The following is a 17,768-nucleotide window of genomic DNA, read 5'->3' on the forward strand; positions in this document are numbered from 1 at the left end:
TCTTTTCCTCACTCGCTCCCCTGGCCCTGTCATGGTCCCTTGCGCTTTGGTTTCGTCCATTTTAACGTGGATGCTAAACTTCCAGCATAACGTGGCCCTATAGTGGGATTCGTAAATTTGCGGCCCGCTAGGAGTTCTTTATGGGCCGGAGCGGCCCAAAAATGCGTCGGCCCACCGGGAAAATGCCCGGTATGCCAGATGGCCAGTCCAGCCCTGCAACTGATTATCCTTCGGACAGCTAGTCTCTTTTTATTTTTGCTCCGTGTGGCGCGCGCGCCCTCTCGCGGTTTGAGGCGCGTGTCTGTGCTATTCTCCAACATGATGACCTCTTGTACAAAACTAAAGTAACGAGCCAATTTTGTAAAATGTAAGGAGTAGAAAGTACCGATATTCATGTTAAAATGTAAGGAGTAAAAGTAAAAAGTCGCCACAAAAAAATATAGTGAAGTAAAGTAAAAATATCTGAAAAATCTACTTAAGTACAGTAACGAAGTATTTGTACTTCGTTACTTCCCATCTCTGACCATGAGTCTTTAATGTGCATGCTGCCTCAGGCTCATTGGAGCTGTCATTAAATGTTTAAAATATAACCTTTCATTAAATGACAAATATGGGTATGCTAAATAAATCTTTTCCATTTTAAAACAAATGAAAAACTGCAAATAAGCCAAAAGCATTCACTTGCTTTCATTGTAGTCTGTTTGGGGATTTTTCTTGGAACAATTGACATTAGAAATCTCAACAATGTGACTTGAATTCAGTGACAACTTCATACAGTTTTTTATTTTTATTTAAACTGGGCAAAACGTTTTTATTTTGTCATTTTCTCTCAGAAAACCTGCTCAAACAACACTTGACACAGCTCAGTGGCTTGCTAATTTGACTTTTTCTATAACAACATCAGCTACCAGCTGTTTGGCTGAGAAGTCTGCTTTCATGTGTGATTTAGATTTACTTAGATGGCCAAGGACAGAAGTTATGAAAATCTGAGAATATGTTAGGCTACCTGACACTATTAGACACTATTTGAAAACTAGTTAATTTTAGTCAATTTAATTCATTCATTCATTTAGGTATACAAGATAAATCAGGAATGTATGTGTTTCAGTTGACCAGTGAAACTGCAAACTAGTTACAGAAACAGAGCAATATATTATTATTATTATTATTATTATTATTATTATTATTATATACAGGGTTCAAAATTAGCACCATTTACCAGCCAAATGCTGGTAAAATATGCAATTGGCTGGTAGATTTGCTTCACTCACCAGCCAAAAAACAATGGTAATCCTTTGAGTGGCTGGTAAAATTTGAACATTCACTAGCAATTTGGCTGGTGGACGAAAAAGTTAATTTTGAACCCAGAATATATATATATATATATATATATATATATACACACACACACACACACACACACACACACACACACACACACACACACAAGCTCCATGCTGCTTTGTCATGAATCAAGTGCATTTCACAGGCATGACTGAGCAGTTACAGCTGTGAAGTGTCTACTCAGCAGTCTAACCGCCTAAGCCTAACCGATCTCACTCATCTTGCCTGAGAATCTAACCAATCCAACCAACTAAGGCAACAAGTACTAGCCAATCAGAGGGAGAGTAGAGCGGGTTAAGCCTTCCACATGCTTTCGCCATCATATGAAAACAAAACTGCAGCTGTCCGCAGTGATTGTCCAGTCCTGTTTTGTAACGTTTAACGTCAGGCCACATATCTGCAAGGGGAAACTAACTGGACAGATTAATCATTCTCTTTAAAGGTAAGCATTTATTTAAGTATCAAATATGACGCACTCAGTGCTGTCTTGGCTGTAAAGTTTCCCCCCAGATAGAGTCATATGTCTGGAATGGTTAAAAGAAAGAAAGAATCACAGTGCAGGATTGCTGGAAATGTGGATGGAAGCCAATATGCGCGTGAGTGAGCGCGTGCGTCTCTGGCCTGTCAACTCGGGGCGTGGCAGTTAGAAACTGTAGCCTATTGCTTTCATTGAAAAAAATGTTCTCCTGAGCTTGTACTCCCTAGTACAAATTTGGTACAACTATTTTCTCCATACAAGTTAAAGTGATGCAATCCTGTTAAACCTAAATTTAACGGTGATTTTCACACAGCCAGTGTAAAAAATGATGGCGAGGTTGTTGTCCTGACATAGGCCTACTGTGTGTGTGTTTGTGTGTGTGTGTGTGTGTGTGTGTGTGTGTGTGTGTGTGTGTGTGTGTGTGAGAGAGAGACTTGGATTGGTCTGACATCATCAGAATGGGCGTGGTCTGTCTTTACAGGAAGTCTGGAATGTGCGAGTGCGAGCCTATCCATGATTGTTATCCATGGGGCGAGCAACGCAAGTTCAGCGCAGCAGCATATGACATTCTATTTCTCAATGACAAGTCTAATAAAATAAACATTCAGACAAGGCCTAACATGATTAAAGAAACATCACTTATTCACCATTTTAAATCTAGGATGAGAAAAGGCTAAAATAGCCTCCCGTTTTTGCCTCTGAATGTCTTTCTTGAAAAAAAAAGCTGTAGGCTACATAGGGACTGGTTGTTATTTAATTAATCCGGAGGAGTTTTATGGCCTCTAACCTGAAAGAACGTGACCCTCCCCAAGTCAGTAATAATTTTCCTACGACCCTCCAAAATGATTTGAAAAAGACGAATAACCCTCCCCTTGCGTGCAAGTTTACACTTACCAAAGAAGTACAGATAGCATTTGATTTTTACAGCCATAACATGTACGAGTTAACCTCTGCATTCTCATCTTACACATCACACTCCTCTGTTATGGTGTGTTGGCCATTTCAGTAGATTTACATTTTTTTTTTTTTTTCGCATTTATTTATTTAAAACAGGGGCAATGTACAATATATATTAACCTTAGACAGGAGAGATGAATTTTACCAGGTTGTAGCACTTGTGCTAATTTCCACCTGTAGTCCCTGGGCAGGCTGATGTCAACAAATAAATTTAATAACACATTTATCCCAAAACCAACATTAACATGATCATACCCTTCATTCATTTATCAACATTCATTTACAGATATGCTCCCCCATACACATCAGTTTCTATACATTATGTGAACATGTTTGTTTTAAAAGAAGCCATTTTTTGGCCTGATAAGAAAAAATGTTAAAATTTATAAGTGTCATCAGCTCAGTTGGCAACTTATTCCACTGTCTGATAGCCACACTTGAGAAAGCTGAGCTGCCGAATGCTATTTTACACTGAGGAATCCTACACTCGCCCCGAACAGTTGACCGAGTCGCTCGAGATGTAATTTCTGAGCTCAGTGAGATAAATTTTTACTTACTAACATTGTTGTGGAAACACAATAAGCACTGGAAACTAAATGCACACTTCATGCATTACTGCATTACTTCAAATACTAAGTTACTCCTCTAGTAAACTAATATTCATATGAAATAGAACAATAAAACATTGAGACCATTCAGCAAAGGACACTGGGATATAACCAATTCAACACTGGTTGCTATGGACTTGTCACTAGGCTTCGTCATTGTATATTTTAGCACATAGGTAAAGCTGCCGAAGCTGAACATTATATTCCAAAACATATATGTTTATTTTTAAAGCAGATTTTAAGTTACATTGTAACAATTTAACAATTCGCCCTTATGAAATCCAATCGCGGCACGGCTGTTTTGGAACGCAATAGACAGACGCTTAAATTCAACTAAAATGTAACGGTGAACAATCAGTGTTGGACCTACAGTCTGTTGAGATGCCTCTCCAAACTCACCATAAAACGTTAAGACACGTTGAGAAAAAAAGATCCCTATTTTGCCATAATCCAACGACACGGAAAAAAAGTAATCCACAGAGATAAGTAGATCCACAAAAAGGTAAATGACACGGTGTATCCAGCAAGGCCGATACGAGCGTCACATTCACCAGCCAGCTCCAAACAGGTGAACGAGGCCTCTCCACTTCGCCGTTTAAACAAAGTGGAATAAACGTATAAAAGTCCAAATCTATACAAAACCCGCAATCAATTAGTAAGCTGACATCACATTTATATACATGGCATTTAGGAAACCTTTATTGCAAGGTTGGCACGGCAAGATGTCCAGACTAGTGCAACAGTAACATTCGTTTTTTTGCGTCCTGCTGCTCCCATCCAGCCAGATAATATTTTTTTTACTAAAGCAGTATATGAAATCAGATGTATTACCTATCACCATTTAGTTGTTTTGTGTTATTTAAGACATTTATAAAATATCTGGTCATGCCAGATGTAATTATTCCACTCATTTTTTAAACAATGCAATTACCTGTTTGAGCCACCAGGGGGGCAGTGCTCCAGTACTCCTCCTGCCCCCCCTAGCAAACTCCTCGTATGCGGTCAGACCATCTGCTAGGGGGCCGAGACTGAGAGCTACATGGATAAATATGCACCAAACAAGCCACTTTGAAATTTTGCTCTTTTCATGAATACAAAAGTTGGGTGACCCCCCCACCCAGACTAAAAAAGCATAAAATAAAAAGACATGACCCTCCCCTATTTTCCTCCGGTGGTCCATTCCATAAATACCGAACGGTCCCTTATCCTGCATGAATGTGATATGATTGCTATCATTCTTGTATGGCCTGGCTCAGGTTAAACCCTTTTGTTAAACAAATAGCCTACATACAGAGAATTAATGGCATACAACTTTATTTTATTGTCTAGTTTGACAATCAGTCATAATGGAAAAGAACATAAACAAACTACTTTAGTAGATTTTTTTTTCGGGGCTGAATTGGGTCGTTGCATACACTTGCGTATCTACCGATACATAAACCAACATTTCAAGCATTATCGGAAGCATTTCAGATACTGGTAGCGTTAAGTTTAAAAAAGTTAAAACAATGCTGCTCTTTGATATCAATGTATTTTTTATGTTTTGATGTATTCACAATGTACGCTGCAGCTGGGTTAAGGCGGAAGGATTGTAAGACCCAATCAATAGCTCTCTGTTTCATATTGATTCCAAAGTTTCTCAAGATAATTAGATCATGTCTGTCACTTAGCATACAGGAGGAAGCCATGGCAGGAAGAAACCTTTGGTCTATCCGTCATGGAGCCAACCCCTGCTGGCGTGCAGACTAGCTTAGAACAAAATAATGTTTATTCCTGTAGCTTGACAAGAATTGGCATCCACACGTTAGAACCTTTCATCTATGTCCGAGAGTAACATCAAACATCCATTATGTTAGAGGTATGCCCTCCTTATTTGGGCGATGAAGAAAACAAATGAGATGCGCCCAACATGCCACCGTGCCATCGAAGGACCAATGGGAATGGTTTTAATCCACGTGGGGAAAAGGAACCGCCCACATGTCCAGGAGGATAATAGCCGCTTTCCGACCAAGTAGTTACAGGAACGTAATTATTGGAAAAGTCCACTTCTAAACAGATCTACTAACTACTCTCCCCCAAAACCGTTTTTTCCAATTGCATTCACACTGGCCAAGTGGCCATAGGGACTGGTAGGAGGGGTAAGGGAGTGATGCAAGCATGGCAGCGGTCTTTCTGCGTTAAAATCAGAAAACAAATACACCAAAAAAAAGTATGAACTAAATACTGAATCTAATGTATATAGCATATTTGTCATAATTTAAACAAGTCTCCCGAAGAGAAACGGGTATCTCTCTCTCCCCCGCCTCTGCCTGCTGCGCTGTGGACGTGTGTGTGTGTGTGTGTGTGTGTGTGTGTGTGTGTGTGTGTGTGTGTGAGACGGCCGGGCCAGCCGCAGGACACGCTTGTGGAGTTTAACTCCAAAAAGACTAATCTTATGATGGACATGTGTTGTGATATTTAAACAAGCGAACCGTCAACGGCGAAATAACAGCCTGAAAGACCTCCGGCTTACAGCGGGGTCTCTGAGCATGACTGGCCGAGCGACAAGCTAGCGGCCGGGGCAGGCGCCTGCTGGCTATCGCCTGCTGGCTGTCGCCTGCTGGCTGTCGCCTCACTTCATGGAGCTTCTCAACTCCGAAAACTTTGAAGCAAATTGTCAATTCGGCATCAATTTTCGCAAGACTGCCTATATTTGAAATCTAAACAGTTCATTTCTCGCCTAAAACGTTGTCAGAAGTGAAATTAGTGATGAATAAGATGGCGAAAATTGTTAAAATTGTCTTGTTGTTGGTCTGTCTGTACCGGAAACCCGACCCTCGTAGACCTAGGTTCCTATGCTGAAAAGGGAAAAGACCCTGCCCTGAAGTAGGAGCTGAAAGAGTTACAGGAACTATGGCCAGAGGAACTTAAAAATCCCCAAATTGGCCCAGTCGGAACACGAGAAAAAAAGGGTTCTAGGATTTTTATGTTCTAGGAACTGCAAAAATCCCTCCGGTCGGTAAGCGGCTATAGTGAACAAGTGGAGGGTCGTTAGGGACTGGAAATGTGAATCCACAAGGGAGAAGCATCTTTTCAGTCTGCTGCAGTGTAAAACTTGTTTTTGTCATGTCATTTTCATATTAAATCTTTTGGTTAAATCCTCATTGGACCAAGCCTCTCCTTACTCAAAAACTCAAAGAAAACGCAACAGTAGCCTAATGGTATCAAACAACTCTTTTTCTTTCAGTTTTTTTCTGCAGAGGCATTTCCTTATTCCTTATATTTGATTATTTATTGGTATTATTATTATGTAACAACCTTTTGGGAGTTTGTTGCCATTTTTGAAAAAGACTGTTATAAATTATTCAGTTCTGTGTGTGGTCATATTCACTGTCTGTAGTTGTATTTTTTTGCTATCTCTAAAACATGAAATAGATGCAAAATGAATAGTTTTAGAAAATGGAAATCTCTCTTTCTGTTACATAGGTTCAAAGATGAACTGCTGTGGTCTGCTAACTGCACAGAAGGAACCAGGTAAAGAGTTGTTAGCAAACATTAAAACCTTACTATTTGGTCTCCATTCACACCTAAATAACAGATGTTAAGTGTTTAGCACCCTGTGAAATAGTATAGAAACAGTACCATGGTATTTTCTTGTATATTTAACTTTTATCTGTTCTGTCACGATAGTGTATGAACAAGTGGTTCTGAATTTGCTGGTGTGTCCATGTGTGCAGATAGTTTTCCATGTGTGTGTGTTTGGGCCACAGTAAGGAAGCAAAGGAGCTTTTCTAATCAAAATTAAACATGAAATGTCATGGATAAGAAGAGAAGGAAACAACATAAATAAGTATAATTAGGTATAATCATTGACCTGTATCATTAACCATTTGTACATTTTTAAGATTTTATCCTGTTTCTTGGTCAGTTCCTCTGAAGAGCGTGGAGGTGGAGCTGGAGGTGAGGGCCCATGTGGCTACAGTGGTCTCCACTCTGAACTATGAGAACAAGGAGGACAAACCACTGGAGGCTGTTTTTGTCTTCCCTCTTCCTGGAGATGCTGCTGTCTGTCACTTCAGTGCTAAGATTGGACAGACAGAGATTGTAGCTGAGGTGAAGGAGAAACAGAAGGTGAGCTGGACAGTAAAGATTTACTCACTACAATTGAGTCTGAAAACCCAGTGAATGTTACTCCCATGTGACATCTGTTCTCCAGGCTCGTGAGGAGTATGATGACGCTTTGAGCTCTGGTCAGCAGGCCTTCCTGTTGGAGGAGAGTGATCAGAGTCCGGATATATTCTCTCTGAGTGTGGGCAGTCTGCGTCCAGGAGAGAGCGCCTCCATCAGGCTGGAGTACGTCACTGAGCTGGCTGTGCAGGCTGATGAAGGGCTGAGGTTTTGTCTGCCTGCTGTGCTCAACCCTCGCTACCAACCTCGGGGTAGGAAACTCAGGCACACCATCATCAGGTCTTTAAACTTTAGCTTAGTGCACACCACACTTGTCCATACAGATGGTAAACAGTCACATGCCCAATAAAAATGCTTTGTTCATTCCACTGTGACAACACAACATCTCAAACCTCTATTGTAGGCTGTACTGTAAATGGTCGTGCCACTCACAAAAAAGTACTGAGATGTGACCATGTTCATGCACTTTTATTTTATGTTAACAGTAAATACATACAGCCATACATCATTACAATTACAATCAACTTACAATTAAAAGAAAGACAGAACTGAAATATAAATATATAAAAAAACAATTATAATTATAAAACCTATCTAGAAGTAGTAGTGTTTATATTTTCACATTTGCATATTTACCATAGAATGAGTTTTATTTATGTAATTACATGTTTTTCTCGTGATTTCAAATTTCAGCGTCTGTAAAAAAATGTTTTAATGGTCTGCGTTTCTGTTCCTTGTTCAAAATCACTAAAAGTCTTATATTTGATAGCCCTGCCAATATTATTGTAATTGCACTTTCCCTTCTCTGGTCTCCCTGGGTCATTCACAGTTACAACCGGACCAAAGGATTTGATTGCTTACTGCATATTCAATTACATAATTTCAAACCTATCTGACCTTGTTTACAGGAAGTGAAGATGTTTGTATCCAGGTGACCTCTGTTCCAGCCTCTCTGGTGCCCTACAGTTTGTCTTTCTCTGCTCAAGTGTCCTCTCCTCGTCCAGTCTCTAAAGTAGAGTCCAACTGTCCCCTGGACGCTCTCCAGTACCTCAACACAGAGCAAACCCAGGCTACGGTAAGTAGAGGGCTGATGTGTCTGCTGTGTGATTCTTCCTCAATATTGAGAACATTTATGAGTGTGTTTTGTGAACTGCAGGTCAAGTTGGCTGCAGGACACAAGTTTGACAGAGATGTTGAACTGCTGATTTATTACAAAGATGCCCACCAGCCCACTGCTGTGGTGGAGGCAGGACAGGCCTCTGCCAAGCCTGGTGAGTGCAAATTAGTGAAGGTGTTACTTTGCAAGAAGTTCATTTTCATCATCTTCCAACTGATACATTACTTATGTTAGAATAATTAATACAAAGCCAGATTTGTTATTTTTCTGTCTCTCCTCTGTGTTTCAGGCACTCTGATGGGTGATCCAGTGGTGATGCTGAGCCTGTACCCTGAGTTCCCCCAGGCTGTGATGTCTTCAGTCACCTCATGTGGAGAGTTTGTGTTCTTATTGGATAGATCTGGCAGTATGGGTGGAGCCCGTATAAAGAGTGCCAGGGTATTCATTATGTGTTAGTTCTGTCATTAAATCATTCACAGTGTCCCTCTGACACAGTGGCCTTCACTATCTTTTCTCTCTTCCCTTAAGGATACTCTGCTGCTCCTGTTGAAGAGCTTACCAATGGGCTGCTATTTCAACATCTACAGTTTTGGGTCCAGCTATGAACACATCTTCCCGTAAGTCACTGGCTCATGACACTCAGTCCAACAAATGTGTTCCGGTTTTAGGTGTTAATGCTTGTATATGTATGTGTGTGGTGGCAGTAAGAGTGTGGAGTACAGCCAGAAGACCATGGAAGAGGCTCTGAAAAAAGTTGAGGAGATGGGCGCTGATCTGGGAGGAACAGAGATCCTGACGCCCCTCAAACACATTTACAGCCAGCCCTGCATTCCTAGTCAACCTAGACAAGTAACCAACACACACACACACACACACACACACACACACACACCTACTGTTCTATGTTTAACAGGTTCACTCTTATCGCTTTTTTGATCTTTACACTTACACTACTGTTAAAACCATGTATGTTTCTGAACGTTCAACACATGCTGCATGCTTCTGGGTATGATGTGATGTAACTTAGAGTGATATATAAACTCTTCTCCCTAGCTGTTTGTCTTTACTGACGGAGAGGTGGACAACACCAAAGAAGTTATAAATCTGGTGAGGAAAAATTCAGGTTCCCACAGGTAAAACCACAACAACACAAAGCATAACAAACACCTGCCCAATTACCAGAATATGTCTCATGTTTTAATGCGTTGTGTATTTAAAGAAAACTACTGTATTGTAGGTGTTTCTCTTTTGGGATTGGTGAAGGGGCCAGCTCTGCTCTTATCAACGGGTTGGCCAAGGAAGGAGGAGGTCACGCTCAGTTCATCACAGGGACTGACAGGATGCAACCCAAAGTAAGAATGACATTAAACACAATAAAGATGTCAAACTAAACAATGCTACAGCACATTTATACTCAGAAGTCATTGTTCCAGTACCTTAAAACAACAGTGTACCTACTCATCATCAGGTGATGCAGTCGCTGCGTTTTGCTCTGCAACCAGCTGTGGTGGACATGTCAGTCAAGTGGGATTTGCCAAAGGGAGTGTCTGTCACTGCTCTCTCTCCACCAATCACAGCACTTTTCCAGGGTCAAAGGTCACTGGTTTATGGCCAGCTCACTGGACAGGTAAGAGCAGCACCATCTCATAGTGAAATACCTCTTTGGATAGATTTGTCAGGTTTGAAACATTTGAATGAGAGTGATGTGTGTGTAATTATGATAGTAAGAGTTTTCCAACACTGTGATCACTTTCTCAGAGTTCAGAGGCAGCGGAGGGCTGTGTGACGGTGAAGTACAGCCTGGCAGGTCATCCCTCTCAGAACCAGGTCCACTTCAGTCTCACACCTGCAGAGGACACTGGGTAAAGAAGGTTTTGGTCACACAGCACTGCTATACATTGGATCCTAACCTTAGAAATGTTACGTTTAATGTATTTATTCAGATTAAAAGAAAAAGAAGCAAGGGAAAAGAAGCATGACAATATTTATTAAAGTGCCCATATTATGAAAAAAACACTTTTTCTGGGATTTGGGGTGTTATGTTATGTCTCTGGTGCTTCCACACTCATACAAACTTTGAAAAAAATCCACCCATGCTGTTTAGAGTGAGATACAGTTTTTGAATGTGTCCTGCCTTCAGTCTCTGGGTGAGCTGTTCAAAATCGGCACGGCTTGTGACGTCACAAGCCGAAACGAGCAGGCTAACCGCAACATTAGCTCGTAGCGTTAGCATGCTAACGCTAATGCTAACGCTAGCATGCTACCTCGTTCTCAATAGCAAAGCACTGCTACAACACACACAAGTTCACCATAATCTACAAAAGAACTACTTACATGTGCGCCCTCATTTAGAAGTCTCCCATCCTGCCTTGTAACTGACCGAAGTTGTAGAAACAGCCTTTCTTTTACTGTCTATGGAGCTAGCTAGCTGACATGATCTACATCTGAGCTACTGGGCATGTGCAAGTGCAATCAAAGATAGTACAGAAGAAGAAGAAGAAAAGAGGTCTCACTCTGTAGCTAAAACAGAGACCAGCTGAAAAGAGGATCTGCAGCAGTGAGAGAGAGCACTGCAGTACAACAAAAATATGGTGTTTTTTGAAAATTAAACCATGTAAACCTATTCTGGTACAACCTTAAAATACAATTATGAACCTGAAAATGAGCATAATATGGCTGCTTTAAAAGAATATTGTGCTGATACCTGACATTACTTGCTCAGTGGCTGACCCCACAATTAGGAAAATGGTTATAAAGGTAATCATTCTGTCAAATGCTTAACGCTACAAGAGAAGATACCTTGAATTGTGTTTTTTTACATAAATAAAGACTGCAGGTATATGTTCAATACTTGACAAAGCATGTGAAGTTAAATTAAACATCAGGTATTTGTTTAAAATACAATTGGTTTAAACACTTCTCAGGATGATAGACTTGTTTCTGTTATATTCAAATGAAATAAAGAATGCTGCATAAATATAAATAAAACTCACATATCAAAATGACAATGGTAACATGTAAACTGTGTTGTGAAAGAAACATAAGGATCCCTGCAGTTGAACAATATCGTAAAAATACTTATTTTTAATAAGTATATAAATACTTACTACTTATTTCTCTACAATTTTAACATTTTACAATACAGTCATGAGTCAATGACTCGATTAAAGCTTAGATTCCCTGTAGAATAGTCTTTGCATTTGTGGAGCTGTTTTTGTCATGCATCACTGATTGGCTCAGCTGCTTCAGAGCAATGAGACCAGTGATGTGACTGGCTGAAAGTGTACTTCACCCAGCCCTTATGCACTTTGCGCTGCTGCACATACATGAACCAAAATGGCAGATGCCATGACTACCTTGCACTTGTTGTTGTGCTTGCACTATTCAAATCGGGCCCACAGATACAAAGTATTTTTATTTCTCTAGGAATCAATCTCTGAATACTTAGATAACAGAGCTACAGATAACAGAATACAAATACGGAGCTGGTGTCCACTACTGACCTGGCTGACAGGCCTTTAGTGTAGCTGGGGCCTTCTGTGTGGAGTTTTCACTGGGGGCTCTTGTTTTCTATCACGAACGTGCAGATTAGGTAATGAGGCATCTTTAGATTGGCTGTATTGACAGTAGGTGCTATTGGTTTCCTGTACATGATACATATCATTGCCCTGGCTGCACCCTGCTTCTCACCCAGTGTGTGTTGGGTTAGGCTCCATCTCTCTAGGATCCTGAACAGGATACGCTGGTATAGATAACAACTAATGGAGAAACTAATATGGCAGATGTGTTTACAGCTCTCTTCTGTCTGCAGATTACCGGTCCACAGGTTGGCTGCTCGGACTCTGATTCGCTCCCTGGAGATGGAGGAGAGAGAGCGCAAAGGAGAGCAAGAGGAAGGAGTGAAGAAAAAGGTGGTGGAGCTCAGTGTCCAATCAGGAGTGAGCAGTGCCTTCACTGCCTTCATTGCTGTCAACAAAGGAGACGGCGAGGTGATTCAAGGAAATCTGGTGCGCAGAAATGTTCCAACACCCAGTGAGTATTTCCACAAAAAAAGGTTACCCTCTACTAAAGAGATACTATACTGTAGCTGACTATGAATAATAGTGTAGAGAAGAGTGATGATGTACTGCTTTTACAGTTCAGAAAGTCATTGATCATTTGCAAATCCACAAATTAGTTTTCATCTGAATTTCATTTGGAGTTGAGAGCTGGCATTTGATCTCTGCTCACAGCGAGTTTGTACATCCGTTCACATGTTCCCATGCACTTTGAAGATATTTTGAATATTTGAAAGACCTGAATATTTTGTATTTATTTATTGTATTGCTAAGTTCCATGTCTTGACCTCATACACTTTTTTATTTTTAAATCTTGAAGGGATGATGTCCTGTTGTATGCCTATGCCGCAGTATTGTAAGTCATTTTCTCCTGTGATACATTGTAAGTAAAAAGCTGAATGGCAGTAACACACATATGTGGGTTTCTATAAAAAATGTAAATTGATGTGATTAAAACAAAACACATTTCTGTGGCAGATTGCTTTAATTTTTGTGCAGCTTGAATGTTAAATACTGTGTGTACAGTAGGAGTTGATCTGGCAATAGTGTGTTTTGGTTGACGGCAACATGCAGCAAGTGAGGAAGATTGAGCTGTTATATGTATATGACTAATTCACTAGCAGAGCAGCAGATGGACTAATGTTTGTTGTGACTGAGTGTAGATAAAACACAGACATCAGGGACATGAGCAGGAAGTTACAAAATAAAACCAAACTCAAAAATGAAACATGGAATTATTTTGTCATTTTATATAGGCAATATTTAGTAGTAAAAACTGTATTAAAGGGTTTTTATATTTTGAGTTAATATTCAACTGGGTATAGATTTCCTACAGAAACTAGTGAAATGAGCATTCATTTAAATTGTTTTTAATTGAAGTCTGGAAATGCTGCTAGCTGGAGTCAATTGAACTTTAAATATGTGACGGCTGATTTTGATGATTAGTTTTTGTTACAGCCTCATTAACTTCATACTGGACTGTACGTTGCTATGCTGAAATATGAATTATTATTTAATATATAGCCATTAGATTTTAAAAGAAAAAATTAAATGAATTAATAATTTTTTTATGTAATGTCGTTTTTTGTATTTGTATCAAACTCTGCCCTAGTTTCTGGTGCAGTGGTTTAGACATGGAAGATTTCTGTGTATTACAATATATGTTCCTTGTATTTACTGTGGTTGCCTTTTTGTAATGGTCTTCTTCTGTTTTTCTTTTTAAGTGATGGACAACTGTTACCAGTCGGATGGTAAGTAACAAAGATATTATTGAAGAAGCACCTGCTGATGTTGAATGGGTTGCGGGTTACCTTGAATTCAAATAGAGGGGAAGCGGGGGTGGGTTTCTGGGTTAGGGTTAGCATGTTAACATTGTCATTGTGTGCATGTTAACAAGTATGTTTAGTACAGCCTCACACCGCTGCTGACAGGACTTTAGACTCTTATTTTGCTCCTGTCTGGTTCTTTATTTATTATCTGCATAATTATGTCAAGACAGGAAAAACTTGGTAACTCATTTATTTAATTTCTTAGTCAGACAAGCAAAGTTGACACTTTAAACCTAATTTATGCAAGAAAACAAACTAGAATGGTAATAATAAAGCTGAATAGCCAGATTCTAAATAGGGAGCAATAATATAATTTGAAGATATAAACACATTGGTATGCTGACCTGGATTACACTGACTCACATTTCTACGTGTAGTAATTCACTCAAATATGTTTAGCCTTAGGAAATCTGTTATAATAATCCACAAAGATGATCTTTATCTTTGCACTTTGATAGTCTCAGAAAGCTGTTTGCCCAAGCAGCCACCCAGAGACCCTTTGCTGCAGCTGGTCTCCCTCCAGAAGGCGTCTGGCTGCTGGGTGCTGGATCCAGCTCTGGCTGCTGCACTGGGAAAGACCAGCGAGGAGGTGGAAAAGCCCAAGCCTGCATCGGTGGGTTATTGTCAAATATAATAATATCAATTATTTAATTCATATTTTTATGTGGAAGTATTTAAGTGTCTTATTTTATTATTACGTTGTGAGGAAGTACGATTTTTCCTTTTTGCTGTTTTGTTTTCTTTGATTTATTTGATTTATTTTCTCCTGGAGCGCCTGTTCAATGTTTCTTTTGACGTTTTTTTTTTATTTGATGAATTAGGTGAACCAGGAAGTATGGGCCACCATTCTGGCTCTGATCTGGCTTCATGGTTTCAAGATGGATGCTCAGGAAGAGTGGGAGCTTCTGGCTATGAAGGCTGTGTCATGGCTCCGTGCCCAGAATGGTAATAACCAGAATCATAAGTGTTTATCTGTTGTTTTTAATAGTGTGTGCTGCTTAAAATCAGCTGTTTGCTCACATTTACTCTGCTGCACTCACTTGTTTTGTGTTTTCTTTCAGCTCCATGTGTGACAGAGTGTGTGGAAGCTGGAAATGCTCTGTTTGGTTGCAACGTGCGGAAAGATGCCCTGGGACTCTGAGATTTTCATTAGATCTGCACCATACTATTTACCTACCAACAGTTAAATCTTGTTCTTTTATGTTTTCTATGTTATGTTTTCTCTTGTTTTTATGTTTATAGGTCTTTCGAATTTATACCTAATTTGGTTCCAACATTGTAAAAGTAATTAAATGAACTAAACTATAGATTTGACGATTTGTGTTTAACTGAAAAATAAACTTGGAGCTTTGAACAAAATGAGCATTAATGGCTTACTTTGAGACTTGACACCTGCTCTATTCATTGTGCAGTAAAATTGTGAGACACCAGGCTTACATGCACTTTAGCTCACACTGAATTGCAAATCAAACCGTCTGCATACATTTCTGGCCACATTGTACTAAGTTTGAGCTGCCTGATTTTTTTTTTAACTAACTTTTTGTAATGTTTAGGGATGGTTGATCACTGCTAAGTCTGAGGGATATTTTAACTTCAAAATGTATCTTACACTTCAGTTGACATTTTGCCCTCAGGCTGAACAGTTTTTATTCCTCTTAGACATAGTTCAACATATATGAGTTATATTATACTGTCATTAGATAGGTGTGTGTCTGTGAGTGTGTTTGCAAAGATGGAGGAAGGAAGAATGGCATAAGAACTGCTGGCAATAACATAATCTTGCATTCCTTTTTTGGCTGTAGGGCACATTACAAAAGGAAACGTTGTGCAGTCTGCTCCATTATAGCAGAGAAATTAGATTTTGTGAGCTGTGACATTGTAGCAGTTGCAACTTACAACCAAATCCAATGTTGAGCAAGTGTTGCAGCACTTTAGAGTCATCTTGGAATAAAGACAGGAGTCAGACATTTGTTTGCTAACACAAAGCTTTTGGAAAAGGACCAGATCGTAATTCAAGCTCAACCCATCCGGTGCTCTCCTGATGTTAAATCAAGCGTACCCGGTTCTGAAGTACCCCTCACTGCAGGGCGGTGCTCAATGTGGGCGGTGTCACAGACGTGACGTTCACATCTGTCTGTTTACATCTTTCTGCTTTAGTTATAATCAAGGGGGTAAGCTTCTCCTAACAAGCACTCACCCCCCGTTAGCATCCCATTGACTGCCATTCATTTTGACGTCACTTTGACAGCGAATAACTTTACATCTGAAGCGTTTAAAGACTCTATTTGTCCATTGTTTATTTCTAAAGAAACACGACAATGTAAAAATAGGCTAACGATTGTGTCATAACCACGCGACTTACTGTCGCATAGTAGAGGAATTACCGTATAGTACAGGAGAAGCGCGCAGGCAGTTTCGACTTACATTAGCTGTTTAAGTTTAATTACTAATATTAACTAGCATTTTAGTTAGCAATAATTAGCCTGTGCCTATGTTATCTCCTTACATATACCTACGCTCTCCGTCTCTGCATTATTTGGAATGATTGAGATTTCTCTTGGCACAGCTACCAGAAGACTTACAACTTTCAGACAGGTTGCTCACGTCACATTTACGTCGTCTCTCTCAGTTGGAGGCTGCGCAGTAACGCTCGGAACTCACCGGAAAAGTGCTTCTAATAGCCTTCACTGGTCTCCGTCCCTATCCCTATCCGTAATTGCTGTTGGGCACTAATTTTATCCTGCTTTGCGTACTTTGCATAGCCTAGAAATCTAGACGCACCCTAGCGACAGCAAATGTAATTTGCAGCCAGGGTCAGTCTAGAAACTCTCCGTTGGCTTGCGAGCTGGAAAAACCAAATTCTGGTCAGGCCAATCACATCGTGTATAGAGTTGGTGGGCAGGCTTAACATAAGGACGGCAGAGTTGCGACAGTTCCGCGTGAATCCCCTGCTACTTGAAAACAAAGAAGATGGCTGCTGCTGACGAACAGCGGTCTTTCGAATCGGCTTTAGCCGCGACTCTGGAAGACTTGGAGTTAAGCACTGAAGTCATTCTTAAAAAAGGAAGATGTGTTCGGAGTTTTGCCGACCGGATACGGCAAAAGTTTAATCTATCAACTAGCGTTGCTCTGGTTGGCTATGAGTTCGCGTAAATGTCACGTTATTTTTAATCTATTGATACGTGTTCACGGGGACGTTTTTCTCGTTTTTTCGTGGTGGCCAGCACAAAATACCCTACGGGGAAAGGACACCTCACACGCCGGGGGAAAGGACGCCTCACACGCTGGGGACGCGACTACGGGGAAAGGACGCCTCACACGCCGGGGGAAAGGACGCCTCACACGGCGGGAGACGGACGAAAAGGATGCCTCATACACGCTGGGAGATGGCCGAAAAGGACGCCATCCACCACCCCAACCAACCTCCATACCCGGATTTTCAGCTTTTTATATACTACTCCCTACCATTTTCGTGCTGTGACCACGAAATATGCTTCCCATTGAAATACATTACTTCACATTTTCGTGCTGGCCACCACGAAAAAAACGAGAAAAACATCCCCGTGAACACGTATCAATAGATTAAATAACGTGACCATTTCACGAACTGCCATGAGACTGGGCTGGTTTATCCCGCCCCTCGGATTGAGCCCTGCCAATGGTGAGTTCCCAGACCCAACATCTTGATGTGGGTCTGGCTTGTCAGGCTAT

At 40.4% G+C, this 17,768-nt stretch overlaps 1 protein-coding gene across 1 annotated transcript; it reads left to right on the forward strand.

The window, feature by feature from the left end:
- Window positions 1-1,612: 1,612 nt before the first annotated feature.
- Window positions 1,613-15,420, forward strand: LOC116046547 (von Willebrand factor A domain-containing protein 5A-like). Its single transcript, XM_036001363.1, has 19 exons — window positions 1,613-1,786; window positions 6,853-6,900; window positions 7,295-7,497; window positions 7,583-7,805; window positions 8,463-8,629; window positions 8,711-8,825; window positions 8,961-9,109; window positions 9,200-9,288; window positions 9,376-9,520; window positions 9,725-9,804; window positions 9,909-10,023; window positions 10,140-10,298; window positions 10,430-10,533; window positions 12,483-12,703; window positions 13,049-13,111; window positions 13,953-13,979; window positions 14,516-14,670; window positions 14,879-15,002; window positions 15,119-15,420. Exons 2-19 carry the CDS (start codon window positions 6,861-6,863, stop codon window positions 15,196-15,198), a joined length of 2,259 nt encoding a protein of 752 aa, XP_035857256.1. The 5' UTR covers window positions 1,613-1,786; window positions 6,853-6,860; the 3' UTR covers window positions 15,199-15,420.
- Window positions 15,421-17,768: the final 2,348 nt, after the last annotated feature.

The sequence above is a fragment of the Sander lucioperca genome, chromosome 5 (assembly GCF_008315115.2).
Source record: "Sander lucioperca isolate FBNREF2018 chromosome 5, SLUC_FBN_1.2, whole genome shotgun sequence".
NCBI classification, from domain to species: domain Eukaryota; kingdom Metazoa; phylum Chordata; class Actinopteri; order Perciformes; family Percidae; genus Sander; species Sander lucioperca.

Bases quoted from the DNA above. Each gene is read 5' to 3' on its own strand.
- LOC116046547 (XM_036001363.1), top strand. From the start codon at position 6,861: ATGAACTGCTGTGGTCTGCTAACTGCACAGAAGGAACCAG. The intron at 7,498-7,582 runs GTGAGCTGGACA...TCTGTTCTCCAG, and splicing joins AGGTGAAGGAGAAACAGAAG to GCTCGTGAGGAGTATGATGA. The intron at 8,630-8,710 runs GTAAGTAGAGGG...TGTGAACTGCAG, and splicing joins CAGAGCAAACCCAGGCTACG to GTCAAGTTGGCTGCAGGACA.